This window comes from Lutra lutra, chromosome 13, assembly GCF_902655055.1.
Source record: "Lutra lutra chromosome 13, mLutLut1.2, whole genome shotgun sequence".
Taxonomy (NCBI): domain Eukaryota; kingdom Metazoa; phylum Chordata; class Mammalia; order Carnivora; family Mustelidae; genus Lutra; species Lutra lutra.
Window position 1 is genome coordinate 63,456,746 of NC_062290.1, and position 20,747 is coordinate 63,477,492.

Genomic DNA, 20,747 nt, shown 5'->3' on the forward strand with positions numbered 1-20,747 from the left:
TTCTGGGACTTGAGACAATGAAGGGAAGTTAGACTGAAGGCCCATGAGCCCCTGGTGTCCATTTTGGAAGGATCTGCCTAAAAATGGTCAAATAGGCAAAAGTTTTAGTGCTCTGAATGGGCAGGCCCCACTTATGGACTGGAGTCTGTCCTAAACCCGGGGGTCAGAACCACCAGGCCTTTCTGCAAAGGCTACAGCTCCCTGGGGGAACACATGCACCCAAGCCACAAAATACAAAACCCTCCATTTGGGGATGAACTACTCGATTGGACTGGAAGCTTTCACGAGGACAAAGAAAACTCAAATTTTCATTCCATAAAACACTTTATTTGACTCTTAGAAATCTTTTTGGTACAGTCATTTCATTTCATTAAATACTTCTATGATACAGACAAATGTGATAAATTACAACCTAAAATTTTATTCTGTGAAAAAACAAAAAAAAAACAAAAACAACCAAAAACAACCCAAAGAACAATATAGTAGTGCAGCATGAACCCCTGTGGAATTTCTACAGCTTTTCAATATACCCAAGTAACAAAATAGCTAACATTTATATAGCCCATACTATGTGCCAAGTACTGTTTTAAATATTTCACATATATTATGGTAATCTGCTGTAACTGCTCTATGAAGAATGTAGAATATTACAGCAGATGAAGAAGCTGAGGCAGAGAAATGAAGTAATTCATCCAAGGTCAAACAGGCTATTAGGCTCTCACGTCTATACTCTTAGAATTGATCAATGAGAAGCCTTTGGCTAGTGATCATTGCTCTTCTAAAGATGAATTTAGCTTTTAGGGTACTTGACTGGGTCAGCTGGTAGAACATGAGACTCTTGATCTTGGGGTCATGAGTTCAAGCCCCATGTTGGGCTGGAATTAAAAAAAAAGTAAAAAAAAAAAAAAAGAATTTAGCTGTGAAGATATGTTGAAAAGTGCTTTACGTTTATTTGTACTTAGGCCAACAGGTAAGTAAGAAACTGTAAGACTGGTCCGGGCCACAAAAGGGCTAGGGTCCATGGCAGAGGAGAACCACGTTTAGGCTGGCAGGAGGGAGGAGGAAGGGGGTGGGGGTCAAGGAAAGCTCCACAGCCATGACATCTGGCGCAGGACTTGAAGGACACAAAGCAATTATGTCTTATGCTTAGTAGGAGCTTCCCTAACCAAACACCAACACTAACAAAGCCGATGACTCAGATGACATGAAGAAACCAAACTTACATCAGACGCACACCCATGAGTGAGGACGTCCTCTTACTTTTAACACCTTGTTTACTCTAGTTTCAGACTTCAGGCTTGGCTGTCCACACTCTTAACGATCCCAGATCACAGAGGCCAAAATCTAGTATGCTTTCTTTTCCTATGATAAACATATTTTACTGTCACATCTCTGTGTGCAAAAATATAATAAATCATCTTTGTAAAAAAGTACAGAACATTCTTGCTATGGGTCCAGGAGAAGGTATGACTAGCAAAAATTTACTAACACAGGATAGTGAATGCACTGATTTTGGGGACTACAGTGATCCTGTTCTCATTATGCTATGAACCCAAATTAATCAACTTTAATGATGATACAATTAAACTATAGTGTACCAAGGCACACTATAACTCAAAATTTACAGTCAAAGCAATAATAATCTAGAGAATTATAATTGAAATTTTTTGATGAATGTGGAATTGTACCATTTTTATATCTTAACACTAGTAAGACATGGAATAACTACAGCATAAAAGATATTCCATTTTTCTTAAAAAGTAGATGAAAAGGAGCAGTGCATGGGGAAGTGGTTCAGATTCAAGATTCAAGTGCATTTTTTTTTTTTCAAGTGCATTTTTCTTTTAATCTCTTCTGCAATAGATTTTAGGTTTCTTTTTCGGTTTCAAAAGTGAGTCTACAATCTATAAAAATTGATACTAACGAATATAGCATAAAGGCCTTTAAAAAAAGTTGGATTATACCAGCAGTTTGGTGACATACTGGTAGAGCTGTTCCGTAAAAGCTGCAGAGGAGAACTTTTCCTTCACCCTGGCTCTCCCAGCCAGTCCCATTGTGGCTTTTAAGGAAGGTTCATGGATGAACTTTTCCATCGCTTCTGAGAAGTGCACTGGGTCAGGTTCACATAGAAACCCTGTGACGCCGTGGACGACGGACTCCAGGGGCCCACCCGAATTCACAGCAATGACTGGGCACTGCATGTACATGGCCTCCAAAGGGACGATGCCGAAGTGTTCATTGCTCGGTGTGTAAAGCACACAGGTACAGCCGTGGAGAAGTGCGATTTTCTGTGTGTCTGAGAAAGACCGCAGGAAGGTCACACACTGTCCAAGGCCAGACTGTCGGACCATTTCCTTCAATTCCTGATAGTGTTCCACATTCTCCAGGACTCTTTCGTCATAACCACCGGCCATGATTAGATGAACCTTGTCCCAATCCTGGGATGTCAACCTTCCACGCAGTTCTTCTAGGGCTTCCAGTGCCAAAGTCAGATTTTTCTTCCTTTCATATCTGTTGATGGAGAGGAACAGGAATTTCTTCCCCTTGGGGACAAGGTCATCGAGCTTTTCAGGAACAGCAGAGTCAAAGCTGGTGACATTCAGAGATGGGTAGAGGACATGGGGGTCTATGTGAGACAGGGACTTGAATGTTTCCTTAAAAACGGCAGCTGTAAACCGGCTGTTGACCAAGATGCAGTCCGCCATGCCCGTGGTGTACTCCTCTACCCAGTCAATCGGCGCCCTGTACAAGCGTTTCAGAAAAGAATCTCTCCTGGTGAGAAGCAGATCTGGGAAGTGACAATAAAACAGGATTTTCTTGGGCCGTCTGGCCAGCTTGAGCACCGGGATGCAGGCGGACACCTAGCCGAAGCAAGATTAACAGCAGATACGGACTGGTCAGCTCAGCGTCAACCAAGTCAAGAGCACGCCCACCCACCCTGCCTGTTGGCCTGTGGGCTCATCCCCGGCAATGCCTGATTCTGCTTTGTGGCCTCCTGGACTCTCACCCAATACAACGCCTGGTGTATGGAAGGCTTGGACCCATCTGCTGGCTGTGTGCTAAGTATTTAAAGCTGTAAGTCCAATGGTTTCCTCTAGGACAGCATGGCCCAATGGAAATAAAAATCTAGTAACTGTATGACAGCATTTTTTAAGGATGAAATTAAAAAACATTTATCTAAAATATTATCATTGCAAAATATATCATTATCAAAAAAGTTAACAGGACACCTTACGTTCCATTTTTCCACATCAATCTTTAAAACCAGACGTGTAATTTACACTTATACCTCATCTCAGCTCACACTAGCCACATTTCAAGTGCTTAATAGCCACAGGAGCCTAGAGGCTACGCTACTGGACAGGGCGGCTCTAGCATGTGTCTCCTCCTAAAAAACTGGAGTGCAGGCTCTGGAATGAAGACTGCTGGCTGTGTGACCATGAGCAAGTAATCTTACCTCCCTCTCTGCCTGTTTTCTCTTCTGTAACATGTTGACAACTGGATTGTCTTGTGATTGCTAAATGTACCGGCATGTGTAAAATGCTTCAGAATTTAGCATACAGCATGCGCTCAGTAAATGTTAACCATAACTGTTACTAAGCATGAACGACATGCTGGCATTACTAGAGACCTTCTTGTTGGGTAATCTTTACAGGTTACTTAATCTCTAGGTTACCTCCCTGACCACTTGAAGAATCCTGCCAGATTTATCTGAAGCTTCTTAGAAGGTAGCAGATCTGGTACAAAACCCAGGTCTGCCACTTCCAAGTTCAGGTTTTTTTTTTCCTATTCACTAGTCTCAGCTGCCTCATGCTTAATGACTAGCTACAAATGCAGGATGTCTAGAAATGTCCACATTTCTTAAAAAAAAAAAACCAAACAGCTTCTGGACAAGCAAGGAGGATCAAACTAACTCAAGAATGATAAACACAAATACAAATGTGAAACCATTTCCACCTATCAGTTTGGCAAAGATTACAACAGTTTATACATCCACTGTGCACAAGACACAACAACAACACAATGACACAACTTCTTTGAAAGGCAAATTTGGCGAGAGCTATTGACATTTAAACTCTCGGACACTATTTCTAGGAATTTATTCCAAGGACATGCTGACAGAAGTAGAAAAAAAGGTAAAAGGATGTCCATTTCAATACTGATCTATTTGCACAAAACTGGCCACAGTGATGTCCTTTAACAGGAGAATGTATAAATTATGATACTTTTAAACAAAAGCAGATTTCCCAGCAACCATTGAGAACCATGAAGTGAAGCTCTAATACTGATATATAATGATGTCCCAAACAGGAATTCTGGTGAAAAAAAGGGCAAGTCATCAAACAGCAGGTGTGTCATAGTCCTCATTATTACAAATAAGATCCAAGTGAGAACAGATATATCTGCTAGTGCAGCTACAGGCAATTTCTGGAAGGATGCAGGAGAAACTGCTAACAGTGGCTATCTTTACGGAGTGGAACTGGGATGGGACTTTTATATCATACTCTTTTATACTATTGGAATTTTTGTTCCGAGTAAATGTTACCTTTCAAAATAAAGTACTTTTGGAGAAGAAAAAGCGGAGTCCGAAGTGGCTAGAGCCCAGAGGCAGGTGGACATTATTTATGGAGGTAAAAAACTGACTTCTCGGGGCGCCTGGGTGGCTCAGTGGGTTAAGCCGCTGCCTTCGGCTCAGGTCATGATCTCGGAGTCCTAGGATGGAGCCCCACATGGGGCTCTCTGCTCAGCAGGGAGCCTGCTTCCTCCTCTCTCTCTGCCTGCCTCTCTGCCTGCTTGTGATCTGTCAAATAAATAAATAAAATCTTTAAAAAAAAAACAAACTGACTTCTCCCAAGACTAAGAGGGAGCCATGTTAAAACTTTAACGGGGGATGACATGTTTCACTTGGCGTTTTTAACACAACATTGCGTACGAGGTGGGTTGTCTGCAAAAGCTACACACAGTGGGATGGATGCATGTGGCCTGGAAGTAGAGTCAACATAATTAATGCAAAGAGGGGAAGACCTACGAGTTACTCATTAGTAAAAGGTGACTTAGGGTTGGCTGCTAATGCTTGCGTTTCTTAGAGCAGCCCCAAGACCCATCTACTTCAGAATTGCCCGAAGATCCCCGGCGAAATTGCAGATTTCTGGGCCCCAACCTCAGGACTCCAGGATGAAAGCTTCTGAGGGTGGGGTCCTGTACCAAAGTGCAACTTTAATGTGTCCACACTACAGTCAGAGAACCAGTCTCACGCCCAGTTCTCTCCTCTCCAGATCAGTTCCGAGCTCTCTGAGCCGCAGGCCCGGAAAGCTCACGACAGGCCATGCAGTGCGCCCTCCCTAGCGGGAAAAGGAGGCGAGGCGAGGGTCGGGCGTGGCCGCACTCGTGGCCGCCTCACCTGGTCGCACACGACCACGTCGAACTCTTCATCGCCGAGGAACAGCACGTAGAGCGCCAGGAAGATCATGCGCACGTAAGCACAGACCGCGGCCCCGCGGCCTCCCCAGCCCAGGCTGCGCGGGAGCCAGTCCCCGGCGCAGTGCACCTGCAGCTCGCGACTGTCCGCGAAGCTGTGGCTGGGATCGTAGTGCGCCGTCCAGACCTTGACGCTACATCCGCACGCCTGCAGGGCCAGCGCCGCGTCTAGCACCAGCCGCTCGGCGCCGCCCACGCCCAGGTCCGGGTGCAGGAACAGCACCGACGGGTTGGGACCAAGATCCTTGTCTTCGCCCAACCTCTCCGCCATGGTCGAGAAGCCCCGCCACCGCCCCGTGCCCTACCGAGCTTCCACGCATGCTCCTTCCCGGCTCCCAGCGGGCCTCTGCCGGGCCGACCACGCCTCGCGGCGCTTGCGTCAGTTGGGCCACATAAGCGCAAAGCTGCGGGCGCCCTGTGTCTGCCAGAAGAAATTTCCCGTCTGACCGTGGGTATATCCGCCCTTTGGTAGGGATAAGACTCTATGAAGGACGCTGCGATTCAACGGAAGGAGGCGGAAGGTCTGTGCTTCCCACACAGCGGTTGACCAAGTCGCCTGTAACAAAATTTGTACAGGCATATGGTGGGACAACTCAGGCGTCCCTGGAGCCGGCGAGGACCTGCGAGGGGCCTGGGGGCGGGGCCTGAGCCAGCCCCTCCAGCCTCCGGTCCTTTGAGGAGTCAGCCGACCGCTTCTTGGACGTCAGTTTCAGCGTCCAGCGCCTTTCAGTCTCCAGCATGGTACGGCGGCTTTCCTACTTACTTCCCTACAGCCTTCCCTCCTTGATCCCGCTTTTCCTCTTCGCCCTGACACTGGCCTTCCGCCTTGCCCTCCTCTTGTAGCACTCTTGCTTTCCCCAGCCTCCCCTGCAGGTGCTGGTCTTGGTCGTCAGGACCGGGGTGGGGGGGCGTCGGGGGCGCGTGGCGGGGCGCTCACCAGCTTGTCCACTTGTCTCTCTATGTAGCCTGGTCCGACCCCCAGTGGCACTAATGTGGGCTCGTCGGGACGCTCTCCCAGCAAAGCAGTGGCCGCCCGGGCGGCCGGATCCACGGTCCGGCAGAGGTAAGGACCCCCGCGACCCTCTGGCTGTGGGCTCGGAGAGATGGGGCCCAAGAACTCGCTGGTCCGGGGGAGGAGACCCCGGGCTGAAAAGAGTCACAAGTGCACACCGAACCTCAGGCGACGTGGCCGTAGGTGTTGTGTGTCTTGAGAAGACGTCAATGTTTTCTTGTAATTACTCAGTTTGGGGCACCTTGGGGCATCCTTGTAAGAGGAAGGCCAACAAACTGGAGTTTGTTGTCTCAGAGACAACTTTGAGAAAACTGATGTCATTAAACTCGTGTGTCTCGATCTAAGCTTTGCAGTCACGTTTTGATCTGCAGGTCCCATCACACTCTGTTACTTGTCCCATGCAAAACTCAGTCTCTTTTCATCCTAGCTTCTGCCCCAATTTTATCTCTCTCACTTCCATCCAACACTACTACTATACATTCATTTCCCCAAGGCCAAAACTTCAGGGTCCTTGTGCGCTTTTCCTATGCCATGTCTGTTTAGTCATTTGCAGGACCGAATGGCCCAGGAACAGCTTCTCATCAATTGTTTCCCGTTTTCATGTCCACTCTTCCAGTTTAGCCCAACTTCTCTCATCTGGATGTTTGCATTTCCTACCTAAGTCTTTTCTCTAGGTCATTTCTACTCCAGTCTGCCCTCCCCTCTGATTCTGTCACACATCTTTTTAGTTCCTATCTCAGTTTCTTGTTGCTGAACTTGAAAAAAGGGTGGATACCAATGCTCTTAGTGTTACTTGAGCCCACCTGCCTCTCTTCCTCTCTGCTGATCCAGCAACAGTGAGCTTATTACTGCTGAACTCACTAGATGACCCCTCCCCCCACTTCTTTTTATTCTGCTAGACTAAGCTCAGGGGTTCTTGAGGCCTTCCCTGACTTGGAAAGCAGCAGCAGCTGTGAGTTTTCTCTTTTGCTGCCAAAGCGTTTTGTTCATGGGGTTATAATAGCATTCATGTTTCCATATTTATCTCCATTAGATTTTGGCAGAAGTGGCCCATCATCCGTATCCAGCTGTAAGACTTGACAGAATAAATGATGAATAAATGAAGGAATCAAGCCACCCTGTAATCTTGGGATATTTGAAAGAACCATAGGGTATAGGAAGAGGGAGGCAGTTACACTATGGCCAAAAAGAAAGGGTAAAATAGACCCCTAACAGAAACGTAAATGATTAAATGGGCTCTGTTAACTTCTCCCTGGCTTTCCAGTGGAGGAATGGGAGATATTTTGAGTACATTTGGTATTTCCAGTTACCCTGGTTATCAAATCCTCTGCATGTCCCACGTGCCAGTAGGTGTAAGAGATCTTAAAGAGCCTAGACTGATTTCTTTGGGCTCGTGTAATTCCAGAGACTTTGAGAACAGGCACTGCAGTTGGAAGGCTATGGGAATAGGGGAAAGTGCATGGGTCCTAGTCCTGGCTCAGCTGATGACTTCTCATGTCCACAGTGGGTTTACCATCTAGCTCAAGTTCCTTTTAACGACCAAGGAGAAAAATTTCAGGTGCCTGCCTCACAGCTTAAATGATGTATAGCCTTGTGTGTGAAGGCTCTTCTAAGTATATGAATTGCTGTGTAAATCCTTGTACAATTATGTTTACTGTTTTCCATCAGTTATCTCATAGAAACAGTGATGCACATGGACTAAGGAGTTCCTGGTCCACTATGTAGCTGGTAATCAATATGTCTGCACTAGCTTTTGGGGTAGAGGCCATGGCAGGGGGAGGTGGGGATTATGAGCAGAGTTGGAAAGGCAGTGAGAAGAGATGGTGTAATAGGGTTTTCACTTCTAGATTCTCCCTGTGTTCTCTGGTGGATGGCACGCTGTTGGGCTATTCCTGTGAGCCTGGGCTGCCCGTGTCACGCAGCTCATCTCATAGACCTGGATCTCCTGTGAGGAGGACACGTTCTGGCTGGGGTGTTTTCTGCGCTTTTCTACACCCTACTTCTACCCAAGATCTATGGCATATCAAAATAGTGAATATATATATTCAAAATAGTGAAATATATAAAAAATATCAAGTATATAAAAATAGTGAAAACAGGTATAAAATAATTTTTTATAAAATGTACACTCCATTTTAGGACCTGGATGACAGTGAAAGCTTAATTGTTTTTTTCTTTTTGGTAGTATATACAGTAACTTAAAAACATTTTAATGTAGTCATTTTAAAATCAGACAATATGGATTCAGGGCTTTTTAAGCAGGGGTTTATTACTTGACTTCACAAAAATACTTGAGAAGAGAAACTGAAATTCATTGTTCAAATGAGGTGCCTATGTGTGTGGACAAGTGGGTGGGCTCTGGGGTCAGAATTGGGTTCACTGCTGAGATTGGCTGCCTGCTGGTTGTGTGGTCCCAGGCACTTTACCTAACCTTTTATGAGCCTGTTTCCTTCATTTATACATTGGAAATGGTGACTACTTTCTGGGGTGCTTGTCTTCATTAACATATGGCAGTTACTCGGTCCTTGGTGGTTAATCACGATCAATGAAGTAAAAGCAAGAATTTGTGGGGGGGGGTCTAGCAAAGAAAGTGTTGTTTTTTTGTTTTTTTTTCTTTAACAACGTAGTGGGAGCGTATGTTTCAATACTATGGTAAGGGCTTCTGAGAAAAACTTTTTTGTAATATTTCTTTTCTTCCAGAAAAAATGCTAGCTGTGGAACAAGGAGCGCGGGGCGCACAACCTCAGCAGGCACTGGGGGCATGTGGCGATTCTACACAGAAGACTCACCTGGGCTCAAGGTGTAAGTGTTGGGGAACAGACCTTGTGTTTCTGAGTGTCACACATGTGTGGGGGAGTGCAGTGTCTTCCACCGGTGGCGTTGGCTCTGATGAGATAGATGTACTGTACCCAACAGCTTCATTCGTGCCAGGTGGGCTCAGTTTGGTTTGTCTGCGTATCAGTCATTTAGTTCAGAGCCTGGAATAACATCTCCATGGGTTGGATGAAAGCAAGGGAAAAACCTGCGTGCAGCTGTGTCAGAATTAATGACGAGAACAGAGAGAACTGGAGGGGAAACTGCTTAATTAGATGAAATTGCTCCTCATTTGCTGTTCTTGTTCCCACACTGAGAAATAGGAGTAACCACTTGAATTGGAGCTGGCTGGTTTTTCAGAGCTCTCCTGGAGGCACAACTGATGTTATTACAGCCTAATGGGAGTGTCTGTATTAGGCTGTGTTACCAAAAGTTCTTCAGCCCCCCCTTTGCCTTTGGTGGGTGGTGGGTGACCCTGGCGGGTGAACATAACCACTGGCTTAAGTTCTTTGGTCCGGGAGTGCTCATTAGGTGATGGGAAATGGGCATCCAGAGTCTCCAGGCCTCGCTCGCCTCACTTTCTGTCCATGGTTTCTGGTACCACGTGGCCGAGCTGGTCCCACAGGTCTGTTTGTGCGAGGCTCCTGAACACCCCTGCTTACAGCTGTTTCCTGCTCCAACCCGGTGCCTGAGGCATTGGCATAATGACTCAGTCCTGTTCGCAGAGCCGCTTGGTTCACAGGGGCAGTTAGTTGCCTGTACGTGGAAGACAGCCCGCAGGGGCCGGAGCTGCGTCTTCGGACTGTTCAGTCCCATGCTCTTTCCGTACTGCTGCTGCTATCTGGCAGAAGGAAACAAAATCAGATTTATTTGGATTAGTTTCATTAACTCATAAGGTGGCTTGGATCACCAGGGTAGTTGACGAAGGCTTCCCTGAGATTTGGTTTTATTGATTGATTTTTTACTATTCTGTTGTGGTAAGATGGGAATGAGTTTCGGAAAGCATTTCTGGGGTTGGGGTTTGTGAGTTGGTGGCATGAAAAACCTTTTAGTCTTTGTTTTGAGGTAATCTTTGTGAGTATTTTAGAGAGAAATCATGAAGCCCCTTGACCCTCAGGGTCTCCAGGGGACTCGCTGTATACCCTTCTCAGGTGGTCAGACCTGTTCTGGGGCGTCTGGCCTGCGCTAGCTCTCGGCTCTGTGCTCTCCGACAGCCAGGCTGGCCTGCTGCTGCTTACCGCGTGAGTCCCCCCAGGATAGAAGCTGTTCCTTGAAGTGTCATCAGCCACAGTTGATCATCAGTAAGAGACAGATGTTTTCAGTGAAAAGACACAGTTGGGAATTTGTATCCACAGATCCACAGCTTGGACCTTGTTGCTCGTTCTTCCCAGGAGTTGAGAAAAATTTTTTTTCAGGCCAATAATAGCATCTCCTGGGACCTTACTATAACCCTGCATTGTGTTCATATGAACTTATTTAGTACCTCAGCAACCCTATAGGAGAAGCACTGGGATTATTCCCATTTTACGCATGAGGAAAATGAGGCCAGAGAAGGTAAGTAACAGGGCCACAGTCACCGCTCATGGTTGACAGAGCTGGTTCCCGAACTCCAGCTCTCTGGGAGCTGCGCTTTCGGCTTCGTGCTCTGTGTCTCCTGTTGCTCTAACGTTGCACCAAAGGAGGGGAGTGATTAGGTGTAACTCCATGAAGATTACTTCCCATGTACTTTTAAATTTGTTTATTCCCAGAATTGTACAGATTTTGGAAGAACAGAATAGTGTAGCAAGGACTTTGATCTCTGTGCATTGTATTTTGGCCACTAGTGGACTCTGTTACTCCACTGCTCCATTGGGTTACTCCACTGCCTTCGCTGTAAAGATTTCTGGGGTCTTTTCTCTTGTCCACTCCCCAATTGTATCTGGGAGGGGAAATGACGTCTTGAATTCTCCAAAACCAGAATTGGCAGGAAGAGTCACAAAGGAGGACCCCATAACGTTTCCTCAGAGTCAGCATTCACAGGTTGTGTGAGTTCAAGGGGTTCTCCCTTTAAGAAACCCATGTACTAATTCTCAATTTGAGAAGCATTTGATTTAGTGAAGGGCTGCTTTATTCCCTCGGCAGTCTTTAGTGTTACAGCTATAATATGTGTTATTACTCAGAGTAAGCATGCCTTCTCTTCTTCCTTCCAGTGGCCCTGTCCCAGTATTGGTTATGAGTCTTCTGTTCATCGCTTCTGTATTTATGTTGCACATTTGGGGCAAGTATACTCGTTCATAGATTCGGCTGCATCCATCTGTCTGTCATCTGAAGAAGAAGGAAAAAAACCCAACGTATCTTGGACCAAAAGCATAGTGATTTTCTGTTTGTGAGAGAGAAATATTCTGTAAGCTTATTGTTTTACAGGGAACTTAACAAGAATTGACTTTAAGGAATCAATTTTTTTCTATGACTAATAAACTTTTTAATTGATTTATACCAAATCTCATGGCTGATATCTGACTGCTAGAGCCGGTAGTCTCTCTGCCTTTAGATTTGTGAGTAAGTATGGAGAAAACACTAGGGGGAGATTGTTTTCTTTGTTGGATTAACAATTCCTTATATGACCATGTAGTCACTCAAATCCAAGATACTGTCATTGGCCATGGTTTGCTTTCTTCCAGGTATGTCCTGGTGATTGTTATTTTGTGTGTTTGTGATTATTAAAGCGTGTGCCTGTGACTCCATCAGGAAGATCTGTGTTCAGAGGCAGCTGGTACCCAGGGAAGAAGACATAGGGATCATAAACCAGATATCTTGGATAAAATGTTTGTTCATTCTGTTCTTTGTCTCTGAAACTGTAGATAATATTTTTGCCTCTTGTCTCTCTCAGTTCTTAATTCTGTGAGCATAGACCAGAGATTTCCATTGACTCCTCACTAGTCGCTAAAACTGTTCTGAAAGAATTTATTTGGTAAATTGGATTTATCAAATAAAATTTTGTTTTCATTTGGAAAATTTTCATTTCTAATAATCAGGGACAATAATTAAGGGACCTTCATAATCAGAGTGAGATACCAGCACTTCTGAACTGAGTTGATACTATTCTAACCCAAAATAAAATTTTAAGGTTTCGCTTAGCTTATGTAGCCTTTCTGGGTATAAGCATTCATTTTCTTATCGACCCTAGGAAACACCCAGTGTAGCTCAGTGCGCATGCTCTGGGAGCCCAGGACTCTGAGCCAGGATTTCTAAAGAGAGATCCATATGAAATGCCCTGATGTGCAGATCACAAAATGAAGAGGTGTATTAGTTGAAAAATAGAGAATTTAAAAAATCTCTTTCTCAGGTCCATTTAAGGAAAACTTCGTAGAACAGTTAAGCAGCTTCGTTAGTGTATTTCTTGAGTCCTGGTGCGGAGTAATTTTAGGTCTGGGGAACCAGGTTTAAATGATGAGAAGTATGTGTCTTTTAAACAGATTTCCTAAGGCAGTATATGGGCGAGCATGCACTTGTAAATCCAAATAAATGGGAGATTATTGGGGGAAAATGAAAAACTGGCTCCCTTGGATCCTGGGCACTGCTCATCGCACGAAAAGGCAGCAGCTGTCTTCGTTTTGAAATTCAGGGGAAAGAGTCCGTTTCCCTTGGAAGAAATTAAAGATTTAATGGGATTTTTTTTTTTTTCTCCTGATACTCAGGTTGATGGTTCCAGTAACAGCTAAAAGGTATTTAATTTGGAAAACGAAATCTCTTCCTCTGTCTAAAGGGGTGTCTTTTTCTCTGGGGGAGATGCTGAAGCCCCTTGGAGGGGCTGTTTGCTCTTGGGGGTATGTTTTCTTCCCTGCAAGATGCTGCCTGTTAGCCCCGTGTGCCTCATAGTGGTCTCCAGTGGACTGACAGCCAAAAGTCATGGGGCTTTGGGAGCTGGCAATTTATAGGGAAATGCTAGTTTTCAGCGGTGAGCAGGGAGATGCTTCATTCAGCAGAAAGAAAATTGGTGGTTGGATATAAAATTGTACAACATCTATTATGTTACGTAGCTGCTTTTGGCTCTGATGGTACAATGCTAATCCCATAGCTGAGAATCTCAGTGTTCAAGCTGTTCCTTTCTCTTTTCTTTCTCAGTTTGAAAAACTGGGCTAAAATACACATAGCACAAAATGCGCCGTATTCGCCGTCCTTAAGCACGCAGGTCAAGGGTACTGAGCGCGTGGTGTGTTGTGAAGCCGTCACCACCCGCCATCTCCAGAACTCTCATCTTGCAAAACCTAAACTTGAAACCTGCCAAATAACAACTCCCCTCTCCCTCACCTCTCCCCTTAGCCTCTGGCAAACAAACCACCCTTCGAATTTCTGTCTCTGACTTTGACTCTCAGGATTCATCCAAGTTGTAGTGTGTGTCTGAGTCCCTTCCTCAGCCTGTGAGGTCAGTCTTTGGAAGGCTCAATGATGTTCCATTGTATGTACATACCACCTTTTGTCTTCCTTTCAGAGATTTCTAGAGGGTTACTTCTTGAGTCCTAGGCGACCATAAGCCACTCATAACAATTCTGAAAGCCTAACAAATTAAATCTTTTTTTTTTTTTTAAAGATTTTGTTTATTTATTCATTTGACAGATCACAAGTAGGCAGAGAGGCAGGCAGAGAGAGAGGAGGAAGCAGGCTCCCTGCTGAGCAGAGAGCCCAATGCAGGGCTTGATCCCAGGACCCTGGGATCATGACCTGAGCCGAAGGCAGAGGCTTTAACCCACTGAGCCACCCAGGCGCCCCCTAACAAATTAAATCTTTACTTGCATTGTCTACGTTGGCCCAGAGAATTCTTAAACCCCTTTCACCGTGGGCTCTCATTCTAGCCCCTTCCGAGTGGCTACGAGCCAGCACCTGCTAAGCAGAAGTGCTGAGAGATTAGAACTGCGAAGATGAATTATAACTGCAGTGTGGGCGGAGCCTTTTAAATCATTGGGGAAAGGGCCCTAGAGTCCCTGAGGCTAGTGAGGGACAGAAAGACGAGGGCCCCTGAGTCCACTAGTAGCCTGAACACATTCCAGTAAAACTGGGTGCGAGCTCTGTTCCTGGGAGAGGGGGATCCTGCCAGAGCTTTGTTTCCACACCTGGCTTGGTCTAGACTCCAGTATTTTTTCCAGGGGCTGATGTCATAGAAAGAATTGAAAAAGACATTCTGAAATGTTACAAGTGTTGGCATCAAGTTAAAATGGAGGAAAATGTCTACAAAGCTGGCTTTATTCAACAGAAAATCGCGTACGCTATATGGAGTTTTTCTTTGCAGTGCCCTGCTCTTGAGCCCTGCAAAACGCTACGTCACCCCTCACTTCAAATGCTGCAGGAGGAGGACTCAGGCCAGGACCAAGTCTGTTGGACTCTGGGGCCGCTACTTGGACATCCAAAGTTAGTGTGCTTACTGCCCTATCTTCCAGACGTGGAGGTGTACTGACCTGGGTTCACACGCCGGGCCTGCTGTTTACCAGTTGGGAGATTGTGGTTGATCCCCTTTCTTCCTCTGTTCTCCTCTCGTTTGTCTTTTGTGTCACTGCCCATGGGATGAGGATTCCCACCAAAAAGGATAAGTGAGAGAAAAGATGCATGAGTGCCTTGTTAATTAGCTAATGGTTAACAAGTGCTTCTTTTCTTTTCTTTTTTTTTAAGATTTTATTTATTTGAGAGAGAGAGCACGTGAGAGAGAGAGATCAGGGCAGAGGAAGACAGAGAAACAGACTCCCCGCAGACCAGGGAGCCCAGTGTTCAATCCCAGGACCCTGGGATCATGACCCAAGCCGAAGGCAGATGCTTAACCGACTAAGCCACCCAGGTACCCAACAAGTACTTGTTTTCAATAATTTTGGAGATGGAGGTTTCTTATTGAATCAACAAGTGAATGAATTGACTATTTGCCCTATTTTACACAATAGGAAACAGAAGGTCCAACCGCCCAGCTTGTAACTCTAGGTCTGGGACCTACTGCAATAGGCTCCTTGAGCTGGAACCTGCCGTTGGCTCCAGGAAGCAGGACAGAATGAAAGGGGCAAGCGTGTGATGATCCTGGCTGGGTGGGCCATCAAATACTGGTGTGGCAACCCCCTGGTCCATCCCTGAGGTGTCACTGGCAGGGAGCCTCCCTGAGGGAGAGCTGCGGGATCTGGTGTCGGGGGGTTACACCTCTGTGACACACACCAGGGAGCTGGGAAACATTGGCGTTAATGCCCCGGGCATCCTTTGCCCTGCCTGTTGGTGGCCTTTGTCATAAATCCAAATTAAATTTAGGTGATCAGTGAGGTATTCTCACCAAGCTCTGACCCTGCTACAGGCTTGAGAGCCCGACCCAGTTCACTGCTCCTCTTTTCCTCCTTCCTTCCCTTTCTCCCCCTTATCCTTTACTTTCTCTTCTTCCTCTCCACCCTTCTTCCCTTCCATCCTCCCCTTGCTCTCTTCTGGTCTACACAGCTCAGACTCCTGGGCTCTCGTGTGCAAAGAAACAATAATCCCAGGAAAGTTATTAAAAAATAATTCTGGGTCTGGGGCAAACCTGGACTGTTGGTCACCTTACTTCAAATCTACTGCTATTTTCTACTCTATCTGACTGGAGACCTCTATTGTCCTACAGGAGATCTTGTCCCTTTTAGGAGGTGGGCATAGTTAGCCCCGAATTGGAAGAGTCACATACCTGGCCTCTCAAGGAGAACAGGTTCCAAATTCCTTTTCCTGGTGCCAGACACTAGCCCTCCCAACCCGCTGGGCTGCGTCTGCTCCTTCCTCTTCTCCACCAAGCTCCCCGCCCCCCTGCTCTGCCCACCACATTTTTCAGCATTACTGGTTTTAATTTCCTTTACCATCCCCTTTGCAAAAACTTCTTTCCTGATTTAATTACTACTTCTCTTAATTCAATTTCACTCTCTTGATTGTCATTAAACTCCCAGAATTGTTTCTCCAAAGAATTTAACGGTGAGGCCCTCTGCTTAGAGATTAATTGTCATCATTTCGCCTTCAAACACAGGTACTTTCTTACTTCTCTTCAATTATCTCCCAGAGAAAGGGAAGTGACCGTCCTTCTTCTCGGGGTCTCTCTGAGAACAAACACTGCTGGGGGCTGCCTTTTGAGAGAGAGAGACAAAGAAAGCGAAGTCATAGATTTTTCTTCCACTTTCTACTGACTCTAATCTCAGGATCTCAGAGGAGCCAGAGAGCCCCAGGCTCCTCAAGGGCTCAGGCTGTGAGCGCGTGGAGCGAAGGCTCCAGAAAAGGCAGTCCAGCCTTGAGAAATGAGGGCTCTCTGTCAGGAGGGTTGTGGGGACTGTGAGGAACGGCAGCAGGGGCTAGCTCTGGCCTCGAACATCCTGCCCAGTCGGGGTCTCTCAGAGGAACTAAGGCTGTAGCTCAAGGGAACAGAAACACTGCGGGCTAGAATTTCCCTTCCCTGGAGTGTCGCTCTCAGGACACAAAGCCCCCGTGCCCCACGCTCCCACTGTTCCCTCATGGTCTCAGTACACGACCTTGACCTTGAAGAGACATACCCAGTCCTCAAACTCTGTTTTTGCCAGCCCTCAATGTCTTCTGTCTTTGTGGGCAAACCTCGAAAAACAGTTGCTAGGGGAGGAGGGATGATTCCAGGTGGGGCTGCCGCGAGCTTCCTGTATGGTTCAGTTGCTGCCCCTTCTGCCCGGCCAGGGTCTGAGACCCGACCCAGCCTGGCCCCTAGGAGCTGTGCGATCTCCGTGCTCCGCTACCCGGAGCCTCGGTTCCCTCGTCTGCAGATATTCAGACATCATATCGTGTGAAAGGGATAAAGACCTGTGTTTCCATTGTGTGAGGGGAAATGAAAGAGTTAAACTCAGGCATTCAGCACAGTGCCTGGCTCATAAGAATCCTTCAACGACAAGTAGTCACAATGAGTTTTCACAATGAGTAACCTTTGGTCCTGGAGGTTGTAGAATCCCCATCTTTTAGTACTGAAAAGAAAATTCCAATTCCAGTCTCCAGTTTGAATCTGAAGTCATCTGTTCGGTGTCTGCTTGGATGCCTCCTGTGATGGAGAGCTCACTGTTCTTTGGGAATCCATGCCTTCTTTGGGCCATTCTGTAGATGCCAAGTAGGAGCTCCATTTACAGGTCTGATGAGCTTAAACTTTCCAACTGCAAGGAACAGGATGCCTTTCCCTACTCAACTGCTGCTGGAGGACTGAATGATTGGAGGATAATCAAGCAGATAATTCCATAATGTAGTCTTAGGTGAGGGCTCCAGACTCCTGACTTTCCCCTTCCCTGGTTCGTGGGACTCTAGGTCAGCTGAAGATGAGGCTTGGGCTGAGGAGGAGCCCAGCTAATCCAGGCACATTTTATAGACAAGGCCTTAAAGATCCCCAAAGAATCTTTGAAATCACCCTTTTATTGGGTTCATGAGCACTCATAAATGATACCGTCTATTCCTGGTTATTCATGCTCATTAAATGTCAGAGTAAAGAGTGTAGAGCTCACGAGGGGCCCCGTCCCTATTACTCCGGGGCCGCTTGGCTGCATTTATGAAGAGAAGTCACTGGGGTGTTTAATATAAGCTACCCGATTTGTCTAATAAAATCCTTCCACATCCAACGTTACCAGCTTCGTGTCACACGCTCTTGTGCTATTGTGACAGTACCAGAATGTATTTTAAATCCCCATTGTGTCTATTTAATTTTTATTTAAAGGAAATGATTTTCACCGTTTAAGGCAGATTTTCTAATGTAAATATACCTATATACCTAGGAGTGAGGAATTAGAAATGTGCTGTCGCACGCACCAAGACGGCAAGGGAGTGACTCAAGGATAGCACGGTATAGGAACAACTACTCATTCATGGCTCCATTAATCTACTCATTGTAGATCCATACTGTTCTCCCAAGACTTATGATTTGTACAGCAGTGGAGTCACATTTCTGTGTTTACATAAAGCTAAATTTATTCTCATTTCATGCTCAATTGATGTAATCATATTTTAATGACATATTTTATATAGGCTTCTAGAAGGTTTGGATTGGCTCTTAGAACTTAATTTGGCCAATCCTTCCTGTTACAGATGAAAACATTGAGGCCCAGAGACGTTAAAGGATTTGCCCACCATCACACTGGTAGTGAGCACAGGGCTGGGATTCTAGCCTAGATTTTATACATTCAAACGTAGTGCTCTTTCTACCATAGCAGGAATCCCTTACTACACGTTTATGTGTCTGGATTTCATGTGCACACCCACACCAGAGGGAGGACACACGCACACATAACTATGTTTACAATAAGGGCGTCTGACTGCAATGTTTGTCAGCATTGACCACCAGGATTTTCGGGGTCCAACTGGTGCTTCCATGGCTGTTGCCTTGCCTCCCTTTCTTGAATCCCAGCTTTAGTTGTGGGGGAATAAAAAACAGACAAGTCCTGAATTAGAACAGCGGGCCTTCAAGCCATCTGTCACTCTACCTCTCTGGTCCTCAGTTCCCTCATATATAAAATGGAGTTATTTCCCCCACCTCCCCAACCCTCCTTCTAACTGCATTATCTGTTGTATCTAAACCAAATGGTACTGGTTTAGAACTCACCCCAGGTATAGTGAGATGAGCTTCTTTAGTGATGATAAAGGTTCCTCATCCTCTAGCTGGAGATTCTGTTTATGTTGAATTAACCCAGCTGGTGGATCAACTTGCTATCACCCAGGTGTTGCCCCTGCCTCGGGCCCATTGATGAGGAACCACAACCCCCTTTTCTGGATTTCCCCTCATGGGCACAAAAAGCATCTACATATGCGTTGCAGACTTTCTAGAAGACTCAAGAAAATAAGAGAGTTTTGCATCATTGTGTTGCTTGTTTTCCCTTGTTAGAACACCCTTCTTTAAGGTTCACCCCAGAAGTTACCTGTCTCTCACTTCAAAACACAGAATTACTTAGCTCATCTATTCTCTATCATTGAGGAATTATGTTTTGCTTCAACAATGACCTGTAAAACAATGTCTTAAATATGATTTAAGTTTTTCTCCTTTGTGAAAGGACTTCAGAGATAGGCATCCTAGGGCTGGTGCCATAATCTCATCAATGTCCTTACCTCTTGTCTTTCTGTTTTGCTGTCCTTAGCACTAGCCAACGCTCTTCAATCAAGATCGCCTCAGGACTACAAAATGGCTGCTGCCACACCAGTCATTACAACCATGTTTCAGGCAGAAAAAGATGGAAGACCAACAAAGAACCTGCCCATATAACCCCATTTTCAGGAAGAATTTCCAGAAATCTTATCTAGTTTCTTCCTTTATACCATTGACCAGAAGGTAGTCATATGACCACTCTTATCTGGAAGGGAGGCTGGGAAATCTAACTTTTCAGCCAGGCACATTGCTACCTTCAACACACTCAGGGCCCTGTGTAAGTAGGAAGAGAGGAATAAACTTTGGGTAGGCAAACCAGCAATGGCTGCCACAACCCTGACTCTGTTCTGGGCCTCCCTTTGCATAGCCAATGACTCATTGCCTTAAAACTAAGAGGCCATCACACTGCTGAAGGGAGGGAATGGAGTACTAGCAATGGTTGGCACTTTCATCTGCTGTCTCCATTAAAGTCTCTGAAAGTGGAAGGGCCAGGGGAGAGATTTATTTATTTCTTTATCCCCAGCCTCCCAACCAGAATTTGAAACTGACCATCCTGCTTAGAACAGAAGAGGTTATGGTTGCCTTTGGTTTCCTGTTGTGCTGCCCAAGGATTGTCTGAGTGTCGATATGTCTCCTAAAGCTGCGGGCTCAGCTGAAGAAAGGGTTGTTTTGTTTTTTTTTTAAGATTTTGTTTGTTTATTTGTTTATTTATTTATGAGAGTGAGAGGGGGAGGGGCAGAGGGAGAGGAAGAGAGAGAAAAACCCAAGCAGACTCCATGCTCAGGTCAGAGCCTGACGTGGGGTTTGATTCTAGGATCCTGAGATCAGAACCTGAGCCAAAACCAAGAGCCAGGGCTCAACCCACTGAGCCACCCAGGCGCCCCAAGAAAGGGGTTTTCTGAGATAGCAAGAGTGAGAGCCAAAGAGAAAAGGAGCCAAGGGGAAAGGAGAGAGGCAGTGGGGACAGAGAAAGAGGGGATGGAAGAGGGAAGAGCAGAGGCTTTTTAACGTCCAAGGCAGGACAAAAATACATTGACAGTATCCACGCCGGTGAGTGACCCAAAGGTACATACAGTGGTCTGGGAACCGGCACCCCAGTTCTTTATTCCAGTCTCCCTCATTCCAAAACAATATATGTATATTGAAGACTATGTGAAACATATGAAAAGGCACAAGAAAGAATATTTTGAAAACTGCTTTCTTGGTGTGTAATTGACATAGACTAAACTGTCCATATTTAAAGGGTATAATTTGATACATTTTGACACAAGTATCTATCCTTGAAATCATTGCCACAATCAGCATCACATATCCATCACCCCCCAAAACTTTCCTCATGTCCTCCCCTCA

The 20,747-nt window shown here is 45.8% G+C and overlaps 2 protein-coding genes across 2 annotated transcripts; one reads left to right on the forward strand and one right to left on the reverse strand.

Moving 5' to 3' along the window:
• Nucleotides 1–439: 439 nt before the first annotated feature.
• On the reverse strand, nt 440–5,837 carry ALG2 (ALG2 alpha-1,3/1,6-mannosyltransferase). Its single transcript, XM_047700374.1, has 2 exons — nt 5,402–5,837; nt 440–2,861 (listed from the first exon to the last, which is right to left on the reverse strand). Exons 1-2 carry the CDS (start codon nt 5,747–5,749, stop codon nt 1,959–1,961), a joined length of 1,251 nt encoding a protein of 416 aa, XP_047556330.1. The 5' UTR covers nt 5,750–5,837; the 3' UTR covers nt 440–1,958.
• A 98-nt stretch (nt 5,838–5,935) lies between these two features.
• SEC61B (SEC61 translocon subunit beta) lies at nt 5,936–11,779 on the forward strand. The gene is made up of 4 exons (XM_047700375.1): nt 5,936–6,219; nt 6,444–6,541; nt 9,191–9,292; nt 11,494–11,779. Exons 1-4 carry the CDS (start codon nt 6,217–6,219, stop codon nt 11,579–11,581), a joined length of 291 nt encoding a protein of 96 aa, XP_047556331.1. The 5' UTR covers nt 5,936–6,216; the 3' UTR covers nt 11,582–11,779.
• Nucleotides 11,780–20,747: the final 8,968 nt, after the last annotated feature.

Bases quoted from the DNA above. Each gene is read 5' to 3' on its own strand.
- ALG2 (XM_047700374.1), bottom strand. From the start codon at position 5,749: ATGGCGGAGAGGTTGGGCGAAGACAAGGATCTTGGTCCCAACCCGTCG. The intron at 2,862-5,401 runs GTGAGGCGGCCA...TGCTTCGGCTAG, and splicing joins ACGTGGTCGTGTGCGACCAG to GTGTCCGCCTGCATCCCGGT.
- SEC61B (XM_047700375.1), top strand. The intron at 6,542-9,190 runs GTAAGGACCCCC...CTTTTCTTCCAG, and splicing joins GGATCCACGGTCCGGCAGAG to AAAAAATGCTAGCTGTGGAA. The intron at 9,293-11,493 runs GTAAGTGTTGGG...TCTTCCTTCCAG, and splicing joins GACTCACCTGGGCTCAAGGT to TGGCCCTGTCCCAGTATTGG.